Below are 20,410 nucleotides of genomic sequence, written 5' to 3' on the forward strand. Positions count from 1 at the left end.
CCTGTCCTCATGCTGTACCTGTTTTCCTGTTCTCTGGTTTTTGTTTGTTTTCTCGTTTTTGTTGATTAAATATCGGTTTAAATCGTACTCGTTGTGCGTGTCTGCATTTGGGTCCTGCTCTCCCCGCACCGTTCATGACTGTTTCCAGTATTTTCTGATTTATGCAGTGATAGAGAGATCTGCAAAACCATTTCACTTTAATACGTCAACAATATTAAACAACCTGGCTCTATCCAACGTTTGTCTGTCCTGCGAATGTATAGCAGACGTTTACTAATGTAATGCCATATTTGCATATTAAAACCATACAAAATTATTTTTGTCTTAATGTCGGTAATCAACTGGAGAAACGTCACGGTGTCATCTTTTAGTGTTTGTCTCCTCTTGAACAACACGTGTGGAAATAAAACAGTTTTCCAGTACTTTGTTGTGACAACTCTTCCCTCCACAGTGTGCAGGCAGGACTGCGGGTTAATGAGTGTGTATTAGCGGTCGCTGGTGTCTTAGTTGTCGGACTGTGTCAGCAGTGTGGCCGAGATAAAAGCTCTGTTCAAAACAGCAGCCGAGGTCACAAGGTGCCTCTGTTTCTCTCTGTTCTGCTCACCGAGACTTCTGCTTACGGAAACTCCAAGTTTCATGTCGGCCGGCCCCTGATGACTTTCTTTTCTACAAACCCTACGCTGAATCAACATCTGCACACACTGAAGTCTCTGCATAAATGACACATAATACACACACACACACACACACACACACACACCGACACACGTTTCCTTTGTCAGTGACTGCAAGAATTCCTGTTTTGTTTGTAAAGGCACTTGAGCTTGAGCTCACTTTCAGCCTGTGACATCGACTGTGTAGCGTGGCCACGCCTCCCCACAGGCAAACAAAAAGCTCATCAGAACTTGATTTAAAAAAAACTGAACAGTGGACACTACGACGACCACATATGGTTGATAATTGTTTCGTAGAAATGGAGAAATAACAGACAAACACAGTATTTGACACCACTTCGAACCAACGGAAACACACAATGAAACAAGTAATAATTACTGAACTCTGAAGCCGCAGCGTTAACCAATAACTCACATGGTCTCGGGAGGCAATAGATGCTCCCAGCCCCAACTGAACCAAACAACGCTGGCATAACTCTGCCCCAGTGTATGAGGAGAGTAGAAGCAGCAAAAGAGGAGCGACGTATAAACACAACAGCGTAGGTATCTAGTGTGTGCTCATGTGATAGTGACGCGTGGATTGCAGACATGTCCGTGTGCACTGGGGTTAATCCATCAACAGGGTGGGTGAAATAACATTCAGATCAACAGGAATAGGTTGCAGGTAGGTGAAGTGATACCTCATTAGGCAAAAATATGAATTACATTCAATAAATGAAGCAGATGGTAAATGGACTTGTATTTATATAGCCATTCACACCACATTCACACACCCATGCGCAGCACGGGGAGCAATTCGGGGTTCAGTGTCTTGCCCAAGGACACTTCGAACCGCCAATCTCTCAAATGGAGGACGACCCACTCTTCCACTGAGCCACAGCTGCCCACAAGCAGAGACCAGAGCTGAGCTGCTGTCCACTGCTGCAGCACAGAGCACCGGAAACAGCAGCTTCATTGATGAGTTCACAGGCTCGATGTTTCCTTCTGCCTCCCCAGTCAAGTTTAGAACTACAGATTTTAGTTTTGCTACTTAAAGGGACGCTTTGCACGGAGCGCTCCACAGAGCAGACCTCCGTCGCTGTGGATTATTCAGTACGTTAGGCCCGTCGCAATAAGCAATACATCAGTGAATCTCATGATAACTTTTAATGAGGTCAATAACTTTGCCAGCCGCAAAAAACAACAACAATTTTCCTGTATTCCTGGTGTCCCTCTATCAAAGAGACTGGATGACAAGAGTTTTCACTCCATTGCATCCGTTCCACTGAGCCCTGTCTCTTCTTCAGCGTAATGAAGAGCAGGTTAGAGGAAACGCTGGTTCACACACACACTTCACCTGAGAGAGCCGCTGTGACGCATGACATTATCATTAAATCAGTTGAAAATGGTCTCAAAACGGCCATATTATCGCTTCTCCCAATAATTTCTGGGATAATTTATTTACTTTATTTAATTTGTTACCATGACAGGCTTAGTACATGTGGAATTGAACGGTCTCAGAGCAGATTCACGCTTCTCTAGTAAGTCGATTCGGCTCTGTTAGTTCCCTTCGCTGCTGGGTTAACGGTGAAACAACTCTGTCCCAACTCTGCTCTGTTCCCTCCTATACTGAGCACTGAGGCGAAATAAGGCTGCAACATTCCCGCCTTAATCAGGGTGTGTGTGTGTGTGTGTGTGTGTGTGTGAGAAAAGGGGCTGGAGAGGATTTCTGCTGATTCTCCGCATCGATTCACCACTACTTCTCCCGCTGTCGTCACTCTGTTTCACTGGTTGCTCCCTGAAGTCCTATTGAGCAAATGCAGCCATGTGTTCTTAAGAGAGGGAGACATGTCAAAGGTCACTCTTTCACCTGTGCGTGTGCTTTCAGCGGTCCGTCATTGAGTGGCTGGCTGACGACACAGAAACTCATTACAGACTCCAGTGCACACACTCAGCTGACTGATGAGGCATCTTTTCTTTTTGCTTCTCCTCCTTCAGAGAAAGATGACGCCACAGGAGCCCAGTGTGCTGCCGTCCACTGACCGGTCATTACGACGACCAGAAGCAGCTGTTTATAAAAGAACCATGTGACTTAAACTACTCTACGCACAAGGTAGACTTAGTTGACGTTCCTGGAGCTTTCAACCACATCTCGCAGCCTTCATTTAGGAGATTGAGCGGCTCGCTTGATAGTTTCATAGTTCAGTTGGTGAAACCTCAGTAATTAAGTTCTAACTGACCCGTAACACACACCTCTATGTTTCATTATCAAGCAAAAGACGTTACTCGTGATCTCAGATACTGTGATCAGGGACTCACAGCGCCAAAGAGGAACAACTTTTTACGTTAGTGGAACAAAGGTATCCAAAACTCACACATGCCTCTGTGACGGGAAGTCTGGAGGCGTTGTGGATGCCACACATGATTTACAATGTCACTCCACATAAGACAACAAACCAGACTATCACTCTTGATCTGGACTTCCAGGTTTGTACTTTATCTTCTGTCTATCATCTGTTCCGGGTAGCAACACGTCCACACCCACGCAACAGTTTGCTGACAGGGCTACTGTACAGTCAGTCTGGCAGCCCTCCTACACAAAATATTTGAAACTTTCAAAGCCACACACACACACACACCTTTGACTGCATGGTACTCGACAGAAAAGGTTATTTTAGGGCGCACTCACACTGTCAGTACCGTGCCCCGGCCTTTAGGGTACTTGTCCCCACCTCATCTTCATCTGACCAAGTCTGCAGTAAACTCTCCACCTCCGAATCATCTCCGCATTGTTGTTGTTAAATGTCCGCGCATGGTCTGTCTTTTTTTCATCTATGTCTAAACAGGCGCACATAAAATGACGTCAGTGCCGTCGTAGGGCTCGTGCCCGTGCTTGTGCTCGTACACGTGCGCACGCTCGTGCTCGTACATGTGCAAACACGCTCTACAAAAGCCCACTTCTCCCAAACTGTCCGTGGACGGCAAGCTGGCCGCAGCTAGGCGCGGAGTGGTTGCACTCCCACTGGTCAAACGCACTAGACTTTACCCGTAAATCCTGTTTAGGCACGGTACGGTAGGACAGTGTGAGTGTGCCCTTAGAGGCTGTGATGAGTTTCTTTTTGTAAACAGAAGTACAACAGACAGCATTCTCATCAACAGGTTTGTATGATATCTTAAGTAGAGTATCTTAAGAAATATGATGTTCTATTTAATGCTGTGAAACGGGAGACTGATGAGTTTAGGCATCAAAATGACTCGGTTAAGATTAGAAGGAAGCTTGTGGTTTGGCTCAGTATGTCCGGGACACAAACACCGGTCCCCCAGTCCACTTGTTAGTGGACGACCATTCTTCCACCTGAGCCCAAATGATGCAATGTTCAGTCCCATATTGTGCCTGTGTATGTTTACATGCTTTAATGTTCAAAACATCATCTCATCCTGTGTGTCTGAATACACCTGTATTCACCCTTCTGTCTGAAACGCTCCGTTTTAGCGCCTGTCTCTTTAAGACCCAGAAAAGGCCCAGTCTGCTCTGATTGGTCAGCGTGTCCATGTCTTCCTAATCGGCGCTCTATGCACCATCACTGCACCCGGGGAATTACCGTAACGACACTGCAGCAGCACTTTCTACCTATACAGTAAAGTTGTGACATCACAATGTACAGGAAGTCCTGAGGGCTCGTTTAAAGACACAGTTTCTGGATACAGGCCGGTGCGTTTCTCTGTAGATTGAGTGTTTTGATACACATCGACCTGCTTTATTATTACAAAACGGAACGGAAGAATCTCACTTTTCTTTTTTTACAATATGTGACCTTTCAGAAGTGAAGCGATAGTTACAGTAGCGGGTACTGCAGTGTTGGTACTCTGGAAAACACTGAATAGTGTGTGTACCACAGAGTACTGCAGTGTCACACTGACGGGCCAAAGTCAGGTGAGACCAAACAAGGAAGCTTTTGTTCAGCAGCCGACAGAAAAACAGACTGTCTACTGTTAAAATCCCCATCACTCACTATCTTTAATCACACACACACACGCACAAATGCACGCACAGGCACGCGCACACACACACAGTTTTTCTCTTGCTATCCCTTTCTCAACTCTCAAACACTCTGTTCTGTAATTCTGTAATCACACACACCCACACACACCTACACACTATCTGTCTATGAATGGCTCTATTGACAAGACAGTATTGAAACTCACACACACTAAACGCAACACACACACACACACACACACACACGATACCAGGTAAGTTACCAAAATAGTCCCGGTAGCTATCACTAACCATCCCCGTGAGTCAACGGACTGAAGGGCATTTGAATGGTAAAATCTGCCCACAGGGAAAACATTCATGCAACATGACAACACACTGAGAAGACGCTGCGGAGAACAGACCTACAGTAGTAAAGTCTTTGTTAACCCAGTATATGAAGAGTTCACAGAGCCCGCCTGCCAACATAGTTTTTTTTATCAATGACGGGAAGTGACAGTAATCTGGGAAGATGACATTCCTCTCATACCTCCCTCTCTCTCTCTCTCTCTCTCGTGTCTTACACATTTCCCAGCACACACGGCCACGCCCACTATTCAAACTACATTAATGACATTTATAAAAGGCAACACTTTAATTATGGGAGAGTGCATCAGGTGTTCAGCCACTGTAAAAGTATGTAACAGAGCTGCAGTACATGTACGACCTGCGAGGGTTTGAATCATAACCCTAGGACAAAATTAAATATTGTTTTCAGGTGCATGTTAAGTTAGTGCTATTAGATTTCTGCTTTAAAATGACAACCTATAATGTGTGGATGTGGCTGGTCACCAAAAAAAACTGTTTAGTTTTACCAGCTTATTACATTTTGGCTTTAATTACGTTCGATGTCAGACACAAACACGGACTGGTTCACTTGTGGATGTAATAAAGTGAGTGAGCTCATTCAAACGCGTCATTCACAGAAACACGATCACATTTTTGGCTCCTGCTCGGTGAAGAGGACTGAAGAGAAAGCTCCAATTTAGGGCGTCCTCGTGGTCAGAAAAGATACTCTGAGACGAAAACAGGCGATAAAAACTCTCCTCCTTATGGGAACTAGGAAATGTTATGGGAAACAGGTCCCAACTGGAACTGAAAGGACAGGAAAATTGATAAGCTGGTGCCACAACTCAAAACTTTTCACAACTGCAAAACTGACTATTTACTCCAGCGACACAGTTGGAAACCACTAATCTCCGCTTAGGGTGGAGGCCGGTGAGGTTGGTGGATGGGTCCCAAAACATAGGACTTTCACCAGGGGATCGGAGTTTGGGTCCTGGAAGTCAAACCACCTCACGACCTCTTTCCTAATCTTAACCAAGTCATTTTGATGCCTTAACCCAGGGGAGGGCAACTCCCTGCATGTTTTAGGTTTCTCCCTGCTCCAACACACCTGAGTCTAACAGCTGTGTTCGTGAGCTTTAGCATTAGAATCAGGTGTGTGGGAGCAGGGAGGAACCTAAAACATGCAGGGCAGTGATCCTCCAGGACCGAGATTGCCCACCACTGCCTTAAACTAACCATTATCTTTAGTTGCCTGAACGCAACCATCAGGGGCTCTTCCGGTCGCCGTGTTATGGCATTAAATAGATAACTTCATAAAGATACCATACAAACTTGTCGATGAGAATAGATTAAATTAAGTCCAGTTGTTGGGACAAACAAACCGTTTCTTTACACTCCTTACTAGAAATATACCTCAGACTGAACAAATAAGTGTCAGAGTCTTTGTTCCAATTTAAAATGTAGCTGCAGGTCAAAGCAGATGAAGCAGTGGAGCGAAGGCTTGTCTAATGCTGTCTTTGTCCATTATCTCTGCTGTGTGTGTGTGTGTGTGTGTGTGTGTGTGTGTGTGTGTGTGTGTGTGTGTGTGTGTGTGTGTGTGTGTGCGTGTGCGTGTGCGTGTCGAGGTCAGACTAGTTTCCTGCCCATCTTCAGGTTAAATGGGTAATGGACAGGACGTAGGATCACTTTTCCCCCCAGTTAATCACTCTGCTACTGTGTTTGTGAGTGAGCGAGGAAGTGTGTGCGTGCTTGTGTGTGTGCGAGAAAAACCTTACAACCATGCAATATCAACAACAATAAATGACTTCTGCCTCTTCCTCATATCAAAGACTGAGTGCAGCACTGAGGAAAAGCGTCTTGACCTACGGTTTCATACACGTGTCGATGCATGCTGTAATATTTCATAGACACTGGTCGAACACGCTGAGCTTCATGCCTAATAAAATCAATGATGTGACCTTTATAAAATATGGTTTACCCACATGCTAGGTTACTGAGGGACTAGCTGAAGGCAGGGACACATTTCCCTCTGATGCACACAGACGAAACTGGGCAAAGTAACAAAAGGGTTGTGCTGCTTTTGGGGCTACTAACCTGCACAAATACGACAAAAATAAACTGTGCAATTCTCGAAAATATCCTGCAAAAAGGTGAAACGCACCCCGGACTGCGCTGCCGAGCAAATAGCGTCACATTGCTCCGGTGCTATTAGCATGCTAGGTGCTATTGGAGGTAATATGCAGACATTTGTCGCAAAATTGCCAACAAAACAGTCAATATCACAAAGATCAGCACTAACAGCCACAGCTCACAGCTCGACATTAAACAGCACTGACAGACTTTAGACACTTGGTCCCAAATACGGTTTCTCTCGGTCAAGTTTAAATTCCTCGCCTGAAATTTGGAGGATGCTTCAGAACCTCGTCAGTTGACCCAAATATTGCACAGGTTCAGGTTAGCTTATTAGAAACTCAGGGATCTCAATAACCGTTACGACACACCAATTATTTTCCGCTTTGCATCGAGAGATAGGGCACGTGTGCAGTATTCGTTGGGGTTAAAATAATCGATAAGTTGGTTCCCGATCGTATTTCATGGCTCAGCTGTTCCGTTCCTTTGCTCCTTATCGCACAAAGATACTGGAAACAGCTATCAACGTGTTGTTTAAATGCTCTGAGCAACACATGCAACACACTCTTAGTAGCTTCCATGTTTCCACATTTTTAAAAAACTTTATTTTTAACCACACTGCCTATCTTGTTTCATTTCCCTTTCCGCAAAATGAGATGTTTTTTCTTTATTGTTTTAACCTGTAGCCCTGCACTGTAAGTAAAATATATTATTATTATGAACACACCAAAGTCAGAAGAACTACTTCCCCGAGGAGCATGTGAATGCAACATTAGCCTTGGCGGAGGTCAACGATCTTGTGCTTTTCTAGTTTGTTCCGCTCTTTTTAATGAGTTACCTCTTGGAGCGAGGTGAACACCTTTCTCTGGACAGGCAGTGTCACTCGCTTGACTTCAACACTGGAGACTGATCACAATACGTTCATATACAGTAAGTTGTTTAGCTATTACCACTGTTGGAATACGAATACAATCCAATAAATGTTCTCAATAAAGACACATACTTGTGTCCGTCATGGAGCAACAGAGTGGTATTGTGACAGAACTGATGTTTGCCTGATTTTAGTGAAATCTGCTCTGGATCCATACGTTTTTCAAAGACATGACTGAAAGAACTGACAGTGAAGAGAGCTCCCGTGACTCTTCCCTCACTTCAGGCAACCCCATTAACTGTACGTGCTGTAAACTAATCGATGCTCTAAAGCAGGCAGAATTTCTGAAGTGGTTTCATTGTGTTGACCTCGGCTCTCTGGCACAACTTCACTTTACACAGCAGCATTTCAGGATTTTGCTTTAGCCATGAGCTGCAAAACATCTAAAGGCTGAGGACTACGATTCTCTGTGCACTGTACCTTTAACAGCGCAGGCAGGTGTGTGTCAGTGTGTGTGTGTGTGTGTGTTTGTGGAGGTTAGCATGCAGCTAAAGTTAGCTAAAGGTTAACTCAGCTGTGTGTGTGTGTGTGTGTGTGTGTGTGTGTGTGTGTGTTTTTGGAGGTTAGCATGCAGCTACAGTTAGCTAAAGGTTAACTCAGCTGTGTGTCTGTGTGTGTGTGTGTGTGTGTGTGTGTGTGGACAGACAGCAGACTTTGGCCCCACAGCTTCAAACTGTACGGACAGGCATGCAGCTGAACTGGTTTCACTGATTTCAGTGATATGACATGAAGTGATATGATTGGTTGGCTCTAACACATCAAATCACTCTGTTTACATTCATAGGTCATCAGGGTCACATGCTTAATATCCTCACAGTGTTACCTGCCCTGTCTCAAGGCCGGATTCACAGAAGATACTGCGCTGATGATAATACATCATCATGGGCGACTGTGTCTCAGTGATAGAGTGGGTCGTCCTCCATTCGAGAGATTGGCGGTTCAATCCCCAGCTCCCCCGGTCCACATGTCAAAGTGTCCTTGGGCAAGACACTGAACCCCCAAATGCTCCCCGTGCTGCACATGGGTGTGTAAATGTGGTGTGAATGTTTAGATTAGATGGTCTGTAGATGTCCACTACCATCTGTGTGAATGTGACAAACACTGTGAAAGCGCCTTGAGTAGTCAGAAGACTAGAAAGGCCCTATAGAAGTACAAGTCCATTTACCAATACAGCACCAACAAAGTTACGTTTTAATACCTGTACACACCCGACCTGTTATTAGAGTCAACCTGCAAAAATATGAGTTGATGAATCAACCACTTGAACCTGAAACCAACCCCAGAAAATGCACAATTAATAAAAAAAAGCAGCACAATTGTCAGGACTGAAGACTGGAACGAGGACTGAGCACCGCAGCGCTGTCCAATGTGTGTGTGTGTGTGTGTGTGTGTGTGTGTGTGTGTGTGTGTGTGTGTGTGTGTGTGTGTGTGTGTGTGTGTGTGTGTGTGTGTGTGTGTGTGTGTGTGTGTGTCTGTGTGTGTGTGTGAGAGAGAGAGAGAAATAGACAGTAGGTGGAGTATAGCACAAAATCTCTCTATAACTTATTAATAGCCTAACTTACTCATAAAGCTGCTTGGTCACTTTCTGACTCGCCCGTGGGAGATATTTGGGATATTCGAGGTATGGGTTCAAAGATTTATTGTCCACTTCAAAGAAAGAAAACACACAAAAGACAGAATCCATTAAAAACCAGTATGCGTGAATGCTTAACGCTGATGTGCCACCGGAGAACGAAAGAACCTAAACGTCCCCTCCTCTCTTGCTCCTGCCACAGAGGAGCACGGGTGGACAAATAGACCGGCTCCTGTGAGGTCCGACCATATGTAATAGGTGGAAATGAGCAATTTAACAATAATAACATAAACACGGCTCCAACAGGGGGAGTGAAAAACAACCGGTGCTGTGATTTCTCCCTGGAAAAGCACCTGTTACTTATTTGCCCTAAACTAGTTTGGACCTCTGCACCAAAACAAACAAACCGCAGCGCTGCACTCACATGAACCCCGCGGTCTGAAAATCTGCCCGTATTGTCGAGTCGCATGTAAAATCTGAGGTTACCTGAACATGTGTTTTTCATTCATTACAGAGATGGATAGTCTAGACCTGCTACAACTGTACTTGGTAGTGTTTCCCGTCATTTACAGTGCGTTAGTCGTCAGCTGTCTGAATGTAACCTGGGGACGAACGGGTTCAGACAGAAAACGCTCCTGAAGCTGCTGCGATTGGGACATTCAGAGAGTAATTACGGCTGCGGTGCGGTCCGAGTGAGTCCTTTTAATGCTGCTACACACCCAAACACACAAAAGAAAAAACACCCAAACACACACCCTGTGCAGCGATTGCACAATCCAACATCTGATTCTCCGCAGACAAAGAGAGAAACTGTGCTCTTGTCTGCGTCTCCCCCTCTCTTTCCATCCGTCTGTGTGTGTGTGTGTGTGACACATAACTTCCTGTTTCCCAAATAATTTTCAATTTAAATAAGTTTCCAGTGGCAACAACACAAAGAAAAATCGAAACGGGAATTTCTGTCACACACACACACACACACACACACACACACACACACACACACACACACACACACACACACACACACACACACACACACACACACACACACACACACACACACACACACACACACACACACACACACACACACACACACACACACACACACACACACACACACACACACACACACACACACACACACACACACTCAGGCGCGCCAATAATACACACGCCCCTCTCACAGCTGAGATGTGTGGAGAATGCTGGCAGCCAGAAACCTGTTCTCTGCTTCATTCCTCCTTGCGCGCACACAATCGAAAACTTTCTAACTTGTAAAGCATGCAACACACACACACACACACACGCGTGCATGCACACACACACAATCACACACACACACTGCTTTTTGCATCTTGTCCCACCTGTGCCGTTGTAGCAGCAGCAGCAGCAGCGGTTGAGAATCCATCCGTAGCAACGCCTGCCTCGCTTCATCCTCCCTCACACACACATCCTACACTCACTCACTCACTCACACACACATATACCTCTCTCTCTCACACACACACACACAAACCTTTTTCTATTCTCTCTGCAACCACTAACCGGTCAGTGTGTGTACTCCAAGAGCTTCAAATCCACACTGCTGACATTCACCAGAGAGAGAGAGAGAGAGAGAGGAGGAGAGAGGAGATGGAGGAGGAGCTTACACACACACACACACACACTCATTCTCTCTCAGACAAAGTTTTCCCTCCTTCCCTTACACACTTCGGTTCACTGGAACAAAAGTCAGTGTTAATTATTGTGGAGTGCTACTTTCCCCATTGTGGCAAGCAGGTTCCAACACTCTGTGTGTGTGTGTGTGTGTGTGTGTGGGGAATGTGTGTCTTAAGCCCCCTTTCATGTATCTGTTGAATAATTTTAACATTGGGTTTTGGAAAATTGCAGTTAATAAGCTCTGTAGTGAATACAGTTTATGATACTAATGCATTTTGGCGTTTTGTTCAGCAAGATAATCCTCACACCACTTCTATGATGTTTAAAGCATAAACCCAATCTCCAGAGGTAAAAAGCGAACGCGAGGCGACAAACCAACGCCACCCACATTCTTCTCGTACAGTGTGATGACGGCTGTCGTCTCATTGAGCCACTTGTTAGCCACCGCCTTTTTTAAAAGACAGGTACAAGCTTTATCCCGTACAACAACGCGTGGAAGTCTCTTCAGCCCGTGGTAAACACAGACTTTAAAGAACCAAACAAAAAAACAGTGACTGTGAGACGAGGGAACCAGGTCAACGCACGGCCAAATGGCTACGTTTCTCCTTGATCACCACGCTGACTTTCATCTTTACTTAGCTGTAACGGCTAACGCTAACTGTCAGTCAAACTCCTCTGCAATCCTTGTTTTTAATGGTGTGATTTGTCGGAGGGGACGTGTTCAAACAGGCTCAAACAGACTCCGGTCTCCTGTAGCTACTGGGCCGGGTCCGACCAACCTGGCAACCTGACTGCTGGAATTATTTTTTGTTGTCGCGACTACGATCTTGGGACACTAGATGGCGGCGGCCTGCTCATTCTCCATATTCAACCTTTAAGGTTTATAACACTCTTTGTGTATAAGAAGCAGACAAATGAACATATGTGTGTGTGTGTGATTAACCTCGTGGTGCATTACGGTCACAGCATCATGATGCAGCAGCAGGTGAGGGCACACATGCGCTCAGCCTAGATAAAGTGCATCCAGCAGCTCTGTTTCTCCGCAGTGCCCCATTTTATACACAGTGTGCGTCAGCTGATGCTCTACAGCGAGAAACAACACTCCACTGTGACTACACACTACCACTGCAGTTAGCTGCAACTTCAGAGTTAATAACATCTACACGCTCATAACAAGACGACAAACGAACGTAACATAAAAGAGAAGCAACAACACAGCAGAACGTCATGATTCAGTATTTGCAACGATGAGGAAAGAGTTAAATCTCTGACTTCAGACTGATTCAGACACTTTAGGGAGGGCAAGGAGACCTACTTTACAGAGCGATCACAAGACACACACACACACACACACACACACACGGAGGCACACACACACACACACACAGCTTAATTATCTCTTCAGGGTTAATTAACAGTTTGCTCGTTCTTTAACAAATAGACGGTTAATTAAACAGCCATCAGCCTCCAGTCACCTCACTGCTGAGTAAGCAGCTGCAGGTGTTGCCTAATTCTGCCCAGTGTGTTAACTGAGTATTTGTTGTGGTGCATATTAAATAGCTATTGTCTGCTCTTGTCTTTGATCTCATACTCATGAAGCCTTGAGGAGGTAGGCTGCATCATTCTCAGGTTGCTGGGGCCCTTCTGTGTGGAGTTTGCATGTTGTCCCCGTGTCTGTGTGGGTTTTCTCCGGGTTCTCCGGTTTCCTCCCACAGTCCAAAGACGTGCAGGTGTTCGGTTCATTGATGACTCTAAATCGCCCGTAGGTGTGAATGGTTGTCTGTCTCTGTTCGTCTCTATGTGTCCTGTGATAGACTGGCGTCCTGTCCAGGGTGGACCCCGCCTCACGCCCGATGTCAGCTGGGATCGGCTCCAGCCCCCCCACGACCCCGACAGGAACAAGAGGCTGAAGATGAATGAATGAATGAGGTTTGCTGTTTGACTGTGATTCCAGAAAGGCCACTAAAGTCCATCAACCGTGTTAAATCTTCTAAGTCTCACAGTGTCACTGATTTCTTCATCATTTGAGTCTTTGAGGTCGCCGCTGTAAGTAAAACAGACGAGTGTAAAGACAGAAGTACAGGATGGTGCTGCACGGTTTGTCTTCTGTGTTATCCCCTGAAACTTTTCACATCTGCTTTTGACCTTTTCTCTCAACTGTTCCACACGTCGCACGACTTCTTTCCGAACTATTTGTTGACCATCGGATCGGATATGTTTGGAGCACGTTGAGGTGAAGGTTGCCTAAAGTTAGGTAAAGATGTCGGTCATGGTGAAGTTTGAGTTAAGGTCAAAACAACACCTGTTTCATTAACAACACAGTCCACGTGTCATGTCTATGAGGTCATCTATTCGCTGTAAGTTTGAAAAAGCCCTGACATTAACACACCGGGCGTGTGAGTCTCTCTGGGTGACAGCTGTAAATCCTTTATTTATCATAATTTAAATTAATATAAAACAGAATCTGCACCGTTTCAGGTGTTAAAGCTATATTTATTGCAATTAATGGACCATTTGTGCACGGAAAAGTCAAATTGTTAACCACTGTTTCTTCTTAAATGGGGGACTTTTGGATTTTAATGACCTTATTTTCAGCACAATAGCACCCTAATGTTGCCTGTGCATTTATTTCCATGTGTGGCAGCTGCAGCTGTCTGATTTGCATCTCTCTACAGAAACACAAAACACCCTTTTCATCAGCAAGAGCATAAAACACACCGTGGCTGCAACAGGCAAATCAGCTGATCCTGCACTGTGTGTGTGCGTGTGTGTGTGTGTGTGTGTGTGTGTGTGTGTGTGTGTGTGTGTGTGTGTGTGTGTGTGTGTGTGTGTGTGTGTACAGTCAGCAGTAACCTCCCACACATCCAAACCTTCCTGTTATTTTTAACGCTTAGCAAGACAAAAATTGTAAACTGGGTTGCAGGAGAGTTTGTTATACTCGGAAACTGTTTGCATGTGTGTGTTTGTGTGTGTGTATGTGTGTGTGTGTGTGTGTGTGTGTGTATGTGTGTTTGTGAGTAGGTGGTTTATGGTGAGTTATGGGAGTTTATGGTCAGTGTGTCTAAAGTTTGGTATTGAGAAAGCTGAGTAGATGGGAGGAAATTATGTGTGTGTGTGTGTGTGTGTGTGTGTGTGTGTGTGTGTGTGTGTGTGTGTGTGTGTTTGGCTGTGGTTATTGTGTTCACCTACAACATAATAAAAAAAACTCTGGATGCTTCTCCAAGTCATTTTCTTTTTCATCCACATCCTCTCTGCTGTAAAACTCCCATAATGCAATGAGATGAAACCACCTCATCCTCGTGCAACTCATAATGAGACATCCACACACACCATCGGCCCAAACTGTGTGTGTGTGTGTGTGTGTGTGTGTGTGTGTGTGTGTGTGTGTAGTGTCAATAACAAAGGCAGGGAGGAGGCGTGAGAGCAGCTCCACGGCGCCCTCTGCAGGACACAACAGGAACGATCTGTCTGTCCTGTTCTAGTTCTGTGTATAGTGACTTAACAACACTCCGCACCAAAAACCCAATCAGAGGTGTCACCCCAACGTTTCAGTTTCCAGTTTCAAAACCATGCGTCTAAAATCACAGCAGGATTTTCCCTAAGGTGCAACGAGGGAAACATCCTCTCCACAAGCTCAGATAGCCTCCATTAAGCCCATCTATTAGATGTATTTAAAGTAAGGATTAGGGTTTATTTTCAAGCATTTTCTTGTTAAGTTAATAAAACTTCAGAGAATGGTGAATGTGTTGATCACTGTTCTCCCAAGATTTCATTCTCAAATGTCAAAGATGTTCAGTGTAGTGTCCAGAGAATATTCACATTTAAGAAGCTGAAATCACAGAACTCTTACTCTTTTCCTTGAAAAATCACTCTAAGGTCGCACTCACACTCTCCATCTGTACCGTGCCCAAACAGGTCTCACGGGTAAAGCCTAGTTCCTTTGACCAGTGTGAGTGCAACCGTACCACGTCTAGGCCCGGCACGCTTGCCAGCCACGGCCTGGTTTGGGAGAGGTGGGCTTTTGTAAAGCACGTTTGTACATGTACGAGCACGAGCGTGCGCACGTGTGCGAGCATGAGGCCTACGGCGGTTCTGAGGTCATTTCCTGTGCACCTGTTGGGACATAGAAAAAAGAAGAAGGGACCATGCGCGGACATTTAACAACAACAATGGCGGCGAAAGGTTCACGTTGGTGTGATGCGGAGGTGGAGTGTTTACTGCAGATTTGGTCGATGAAAAGATTCAAAAACAGTCGACAAGACGCACAAAAACTCAGAGGTCTACGGAAAGATTTGGAAACAAAGCCACGCATCGCCATGACGTCATCAATGCGTGTGACGTGTTACGGCGTGATGACGTATAGGCAGCAAGAAGCATTCACCGAGGCCCAGGTAGTGTGAGTACAAACGGGCCTGGAGGGGGGGACAAGGACCCTAAAGCACGGGGCACGGGACGGACGGACAGTGGGAGTGCGCCCTGAGAAGCGATTACTAGATCATTATTGGTGATTATCTTTAAGTTGACAACTAAACGATCGTTGGAACTCCAGCAGGGATGCACAAAATATATAAATACTGATAAATGATCATCAAATAATGGGCAATTTAAATGATTATGTTTTATTCTGATAATGAATTTATATGTGATAAATGATCGTTGGGTAATACCAAAGCCAAATTTCTGTCACTGACTGAACAAGCACAGCATCTACACATTGGGCAACAGTATGCACCTTTGAGTTTGGTTTGTGATCCGCGAATAACACGTAAGAAGTAAACGTCTAAATATCTGATTCGACGGATTATGTCAAAACACTTCATTTGAATTCTCAGACCAAATGTTTAATATAAACAAAAGTGTGTTTATGAAGTTTTCAGTTATCCGTTTAAGCCGTGAGAAGCAGATAATCATGAGGTGTCTGATGAAAAACCATCCACTTCACCTCTCTGAGACGGAGTTATTGTAATGTCCGCATCACACCAACAGAGGTCCGTACAGCTCTGACGGCAGGAAACCAGTGTTCTCTACACTTCTGTCCGACTGACGAGGAAAAGGATGATGCAATTGAGAAACACTGGAGGCTTTATTTCACTTGAGCTGTTGAACTCACTTCGTGTTCTTGGATTTCTCAGTATCAGCTGAACTCCAGGATACATATTTCCTGAACTACATAACGACTGAACCACAGCCATTCAGGCCAAGTTTCACTCTGCATTATGTGTTAAATTGTGTTGATTTAAGAGTCTCTTTTAAACAACGTGCTTCACATCGTTCTCCAAAGCGCTGAAGAGCTGAAGTGAACTGGACCTCTCTGAAGTGACGCCCTGGTTGTCACGCTACGTTTATCTACAATGCACCATGAAGCCAGAACACAAAGAGAAAATATAAATCATATTCAAAGTTAAATGCCTCCGAAGTGTTTTGCTTTCACCCCAGAGCGACGAAAAAGTCAGAAACTCAGCCGCGGCAGCAGCAGGTCGGTGTTAGAGTCAGACTTCCTCCTACCTTTCCCCGAGCCGAAGAAGCAGTCCATCTCCACGCTGGAGCGCGAGTGGGACACGCAGAGTGTGGAGCTGGGGACCAGTCCCTCCTGCGGTGGGCTGCGCTCGGTGGTTCGGACCAGACACCAGCCGGGCCGCTCGCTCGGCCGCTCCAACAGCTCCACCGTCTGACCTGGAGAGGAGAGCAGACAGCTGTGTCACAGAGGGGTACTGTAACTCCAGACAACCTTGTTTCAATAAGTTTTAGGGGATGTTTTTCAGCTACAAATATGATGTAGTTAAATCATCTTCAGCTGCTTATCCGGGGTCGGGCGCGGGGGCAGCAGCTTTAGCAGGGGACCCCAAACTTCCCTTTCCCGGGCCACATTAACCAGCTCTAACTGGGGGATCCTGAGGCGTTCCCAGGCCAGTGTGGAGATCTAATCTCTCCACCTGGTCCTGGGTCTTCCCCGAGGCCTCCTCCCAGCTGGACGTGCCTGGAACACCTCCCTAGGGAGGCGCCCAGGGTTCATCCTTACCAGATGATCCTGAACCACCTCAACTGGCTCCTTTCAACACAAAGGAGCAGCGGCTCTACTCCGAGTTCCTCACGGATGCTGAACTTCTCCCCCTCTCTCAGTTGATGATCTCAGTTAACAGGCGTTTCCAGACCTAAACGTGTGAACAGGGCAGTTGTTTTTTCTCACCGGTGCTGACGGACATCTCCGTGCTGCATCCTGCCGTGAAGTCCTGAAGGACGACGGTCAACTCGCAGCCGCCAGAGAGCTGCGAACAGACAAGAAGAGACGTTCGGTTAGACGCTTCAAACCTTAAAACGTGATGAACAAGACTTTAAAAACCACATCCTGTTTGCGTATGAGGCAAAATAAACAATATCAATGTCATTTCCTTAATCCTTTAATCTCTCCATTTTAGCCTCAAAGCGTCTTGCTGTGAATCCACCCGACGGGAGACTTAGAGAAACTTAATCCAACAGTGTTTGAACAGTAAACAGTGAAAACAGGGCCGGAGGAACAGGATCATCCAGGCGGCAGCACGAGGGCACGACCTCTCCGTGGTTTTATAACAAACACAGAACCTCACGGACAAAAGGAGCTCAGCTGGACATTTGCAAAGCTGATCTTGTGGATCAAAACGCTGCCGAAACCAAACACACCACAGTCTGGACCAAATGTTGCTAAATCCTGATTGGTGCACAGCAGAGATGGGAAGGTGTCACAAGGCTCAAGCAAGCAAGTTACCGTGGTGAGAGTAATAAAAGATGAGTTTCATTCTCAACATAAACGGGAGTTCAATCACGTAACGCTGATGATAACAGATCACTCTGACCTGGATTATATCATCTCAAGCTGCAGTTGTAAAAATTATCAGCTGGGCAGTTTTCAGAGTCAACCATTGACAGAAAGAGCGGATTAACACACACTCTTGGCGGTGATGTATTCGACGTCAGGCTGCTGAGGTGTGTTGACCTTTACTCCCTACCCAAGTGGCGCGCGAGATCCAAGGTGACGAGAGCTAATTCGGCCGAAGCCGCGGAGGAAGCGTGTGTGTAAAACAAACAGGCTGACTGATAAAGCTTCCTGTACTGGAGTGACCTGGACACCTGTGTGCTGTAGAAACACACTCAGCTGACGCCTGTGGGCCGACACCACACATAGCTGCACATTAACGGGATCCGTCCCGTGGTTTGTTGCTCAGCTACAGGCAGCAGTCACACCGACAGCACAATCAGACTGAGCTGCCGTTGTTTCTGATATTATACTAATTAATGTCAGACTCATCAACATCAGATGGTCCCTTTTTCAAAGTTTCCTGAGTCTTCCGACCTCGGTGTGTTCATGAGCTTTAAGTCTTAAAGGGAAAACAACACGGACGCTACGAGGACGGTGTGTCATTTTTGATTGCTCAGAGCGTTAAATCATTCACATATAGATCCTATTTTGCAATTATGATTTGGTGATTGAACCTGTGACCTGAACCTGTGTCCGTGTGTGAGTTTGGTTTGGTTTCGAGAAGTTTCCATGACAGTGACGCACAAAAGTGAGCCGATCGGGCCTTTTGATTTGATCAAAAACTAATTTTTCAGATTATTCCAGCACTACTTGAATGCAGCACAAATGTCCTATTTTGCAATGTATGAAAAAAAATGTGTATGCTCTGATTAATTGCATGAATATAGGTCCTGTTTGTGCATGTGTGTGTGTTTCTGGCCAGTGTGTGTGTGTAATGTGAATAATATGATAACAGAGTTCACAATTCGGAGAAGTTTTTGGTAGCTGAAGCGATCTGGTTGACCAATCACGTTTGAGCATGGCTTTGGTTGCATGCAGGTTAACAGTCCGTGTGGAGCGAGCCCCCACCACAGCGACTTCCTGGTTGACACAATCAGGAAGTGCCAAAGACTACAGTTCTCCGAGTGTCCACTAGGGGCAGGTTTCATAACAGAGCAGTTTCTCATTGACCCCCATGTTAAACAGGCCGTTTACACAGCATCATTAAACCTGTTTAAGGCCTTGGACAAAAAAATGTCCGTATGTTTAGGTGAATTTTTTTGTACCAGGCTAGTTTTTATTTTATTGGAGGTTAAAGTTTATGAATAATTAGAGGCGTGGCCTCTTGAGTGACAGCTAGCCTCTGGCCCTCACTTCTCCTCTGAGGTAAACATCAGCCAGATGGACGTATCTCCCTCCCCCCAGCGTCACATACATGCCCTTTTTTGGGCAGAGGAATTGAGGCGGAGTCAAAGTCTGACAAGATGGCGACTCCCGTAGGCGAGGACGATTGGATCAAGTTGAGAGAACGGACCCCGACGGAGATGCTACGTCCATTTTTCATAAAGTCTAGGGTGTGGAGAGCAAATGAAGCGGAACACATTGGCTGTCACGGCTATGGCTAATAATGATTTAACTTTATGCTATTTGTATGCATTCATATGGAGATATCTGATTATAGCGACGGCGTCTCAACTCCACTCTTGCGTCTCAAGTTGTGAGATCAGATTTTTAAACGATGACCGTCGCTCAGAAGACAAACTCTTGGCTCATGTGTCCGCTGGCTACAACAGAACACATGAAATATTAGCTGTGCCCGTGTCAGAGTTCGGCTCTTCTTGCTACACCCTTCAACCAAGTTTCATGAAAATCGGCGCAGTAGTTTTTTCCCCCGCCATCTGACAGACGAACAAAGAGCCGAAAACATAACCTTCTCGGAGGAGGAGGTAATTAATGACAAACAGATAGAAGTCAGTCGTACTTGTTGCTGCAGTGTCACAGCAGTGAATGAACTCTAACAGTAAAATATAAATCAATGTATAATGAAACAAGTGGCTCCAGGATGGAAATTAAGGCTTTCTTTCTTCTCTTCCTCCATCTGCCTTGTCTGCTCTTCTGCCATTGTCTTGGAAAATGTCAGGGTGTGTGTGTGTGTGTGTGTGTGTAAAAAGGCGCTCTTTGCAGGGCTAAAGATCTCCTAGCAACAAGAACCCCTGCTTCTATAAAAGGTGCAGGTGAGTTTATACCTGACAGATGGACACACACACACACACACACACACACACACACACACACACACACACACACACACACACACACACACACACACACACACACACACACACACACACACACACACACACAC

The 20,410-nt window shown here is 45.6% G+C and overlaps 1 protein-coding gene across 5 annotated transcripts in view; it reads right to left on the reverse strand.

Annotated features, from left to right (window-relative positions):
• Nucleotides 1-20,410, reverse strand: part of kalrna (kalirin RhoGEF kinase a) — a gene marked incomplete at both ends in the record, with an annotated part of 177,190 nt that overhangs the window by 31,342 nt on the left and 125,438 nt on the right. For all 5 annotated transcript variants that reach the window (XM_083921415.1, XM_083921416.1, XM_083921414.1 and 2 more), the window contains 2 exons: nucleotides 16,779-16,946; nucleotides 17,461-17,539. In XM_083921415.1, coding sequence (XP_083777541.1) covers nucleotides 16,779-16,946; nucleotides 17,461-17,539 — 247 coding nt within the window. The remainder of the gene's footprint in view (nucleotides 1-16,778; nucleotides 16,947-17,460; nucleotides 17,540-20,410) is intronic.

This window comes from Echiichthys vipera, assembly GCF_963691815.1.
Source record: "Echiichthys vipera genome assembly, chromosome: 10".
NCBI lineage: Eukaryota > Metazoa > Chordata > Actinopteri > Perciformes > Trachinidae > Echiichthys > Echiichthys vipera.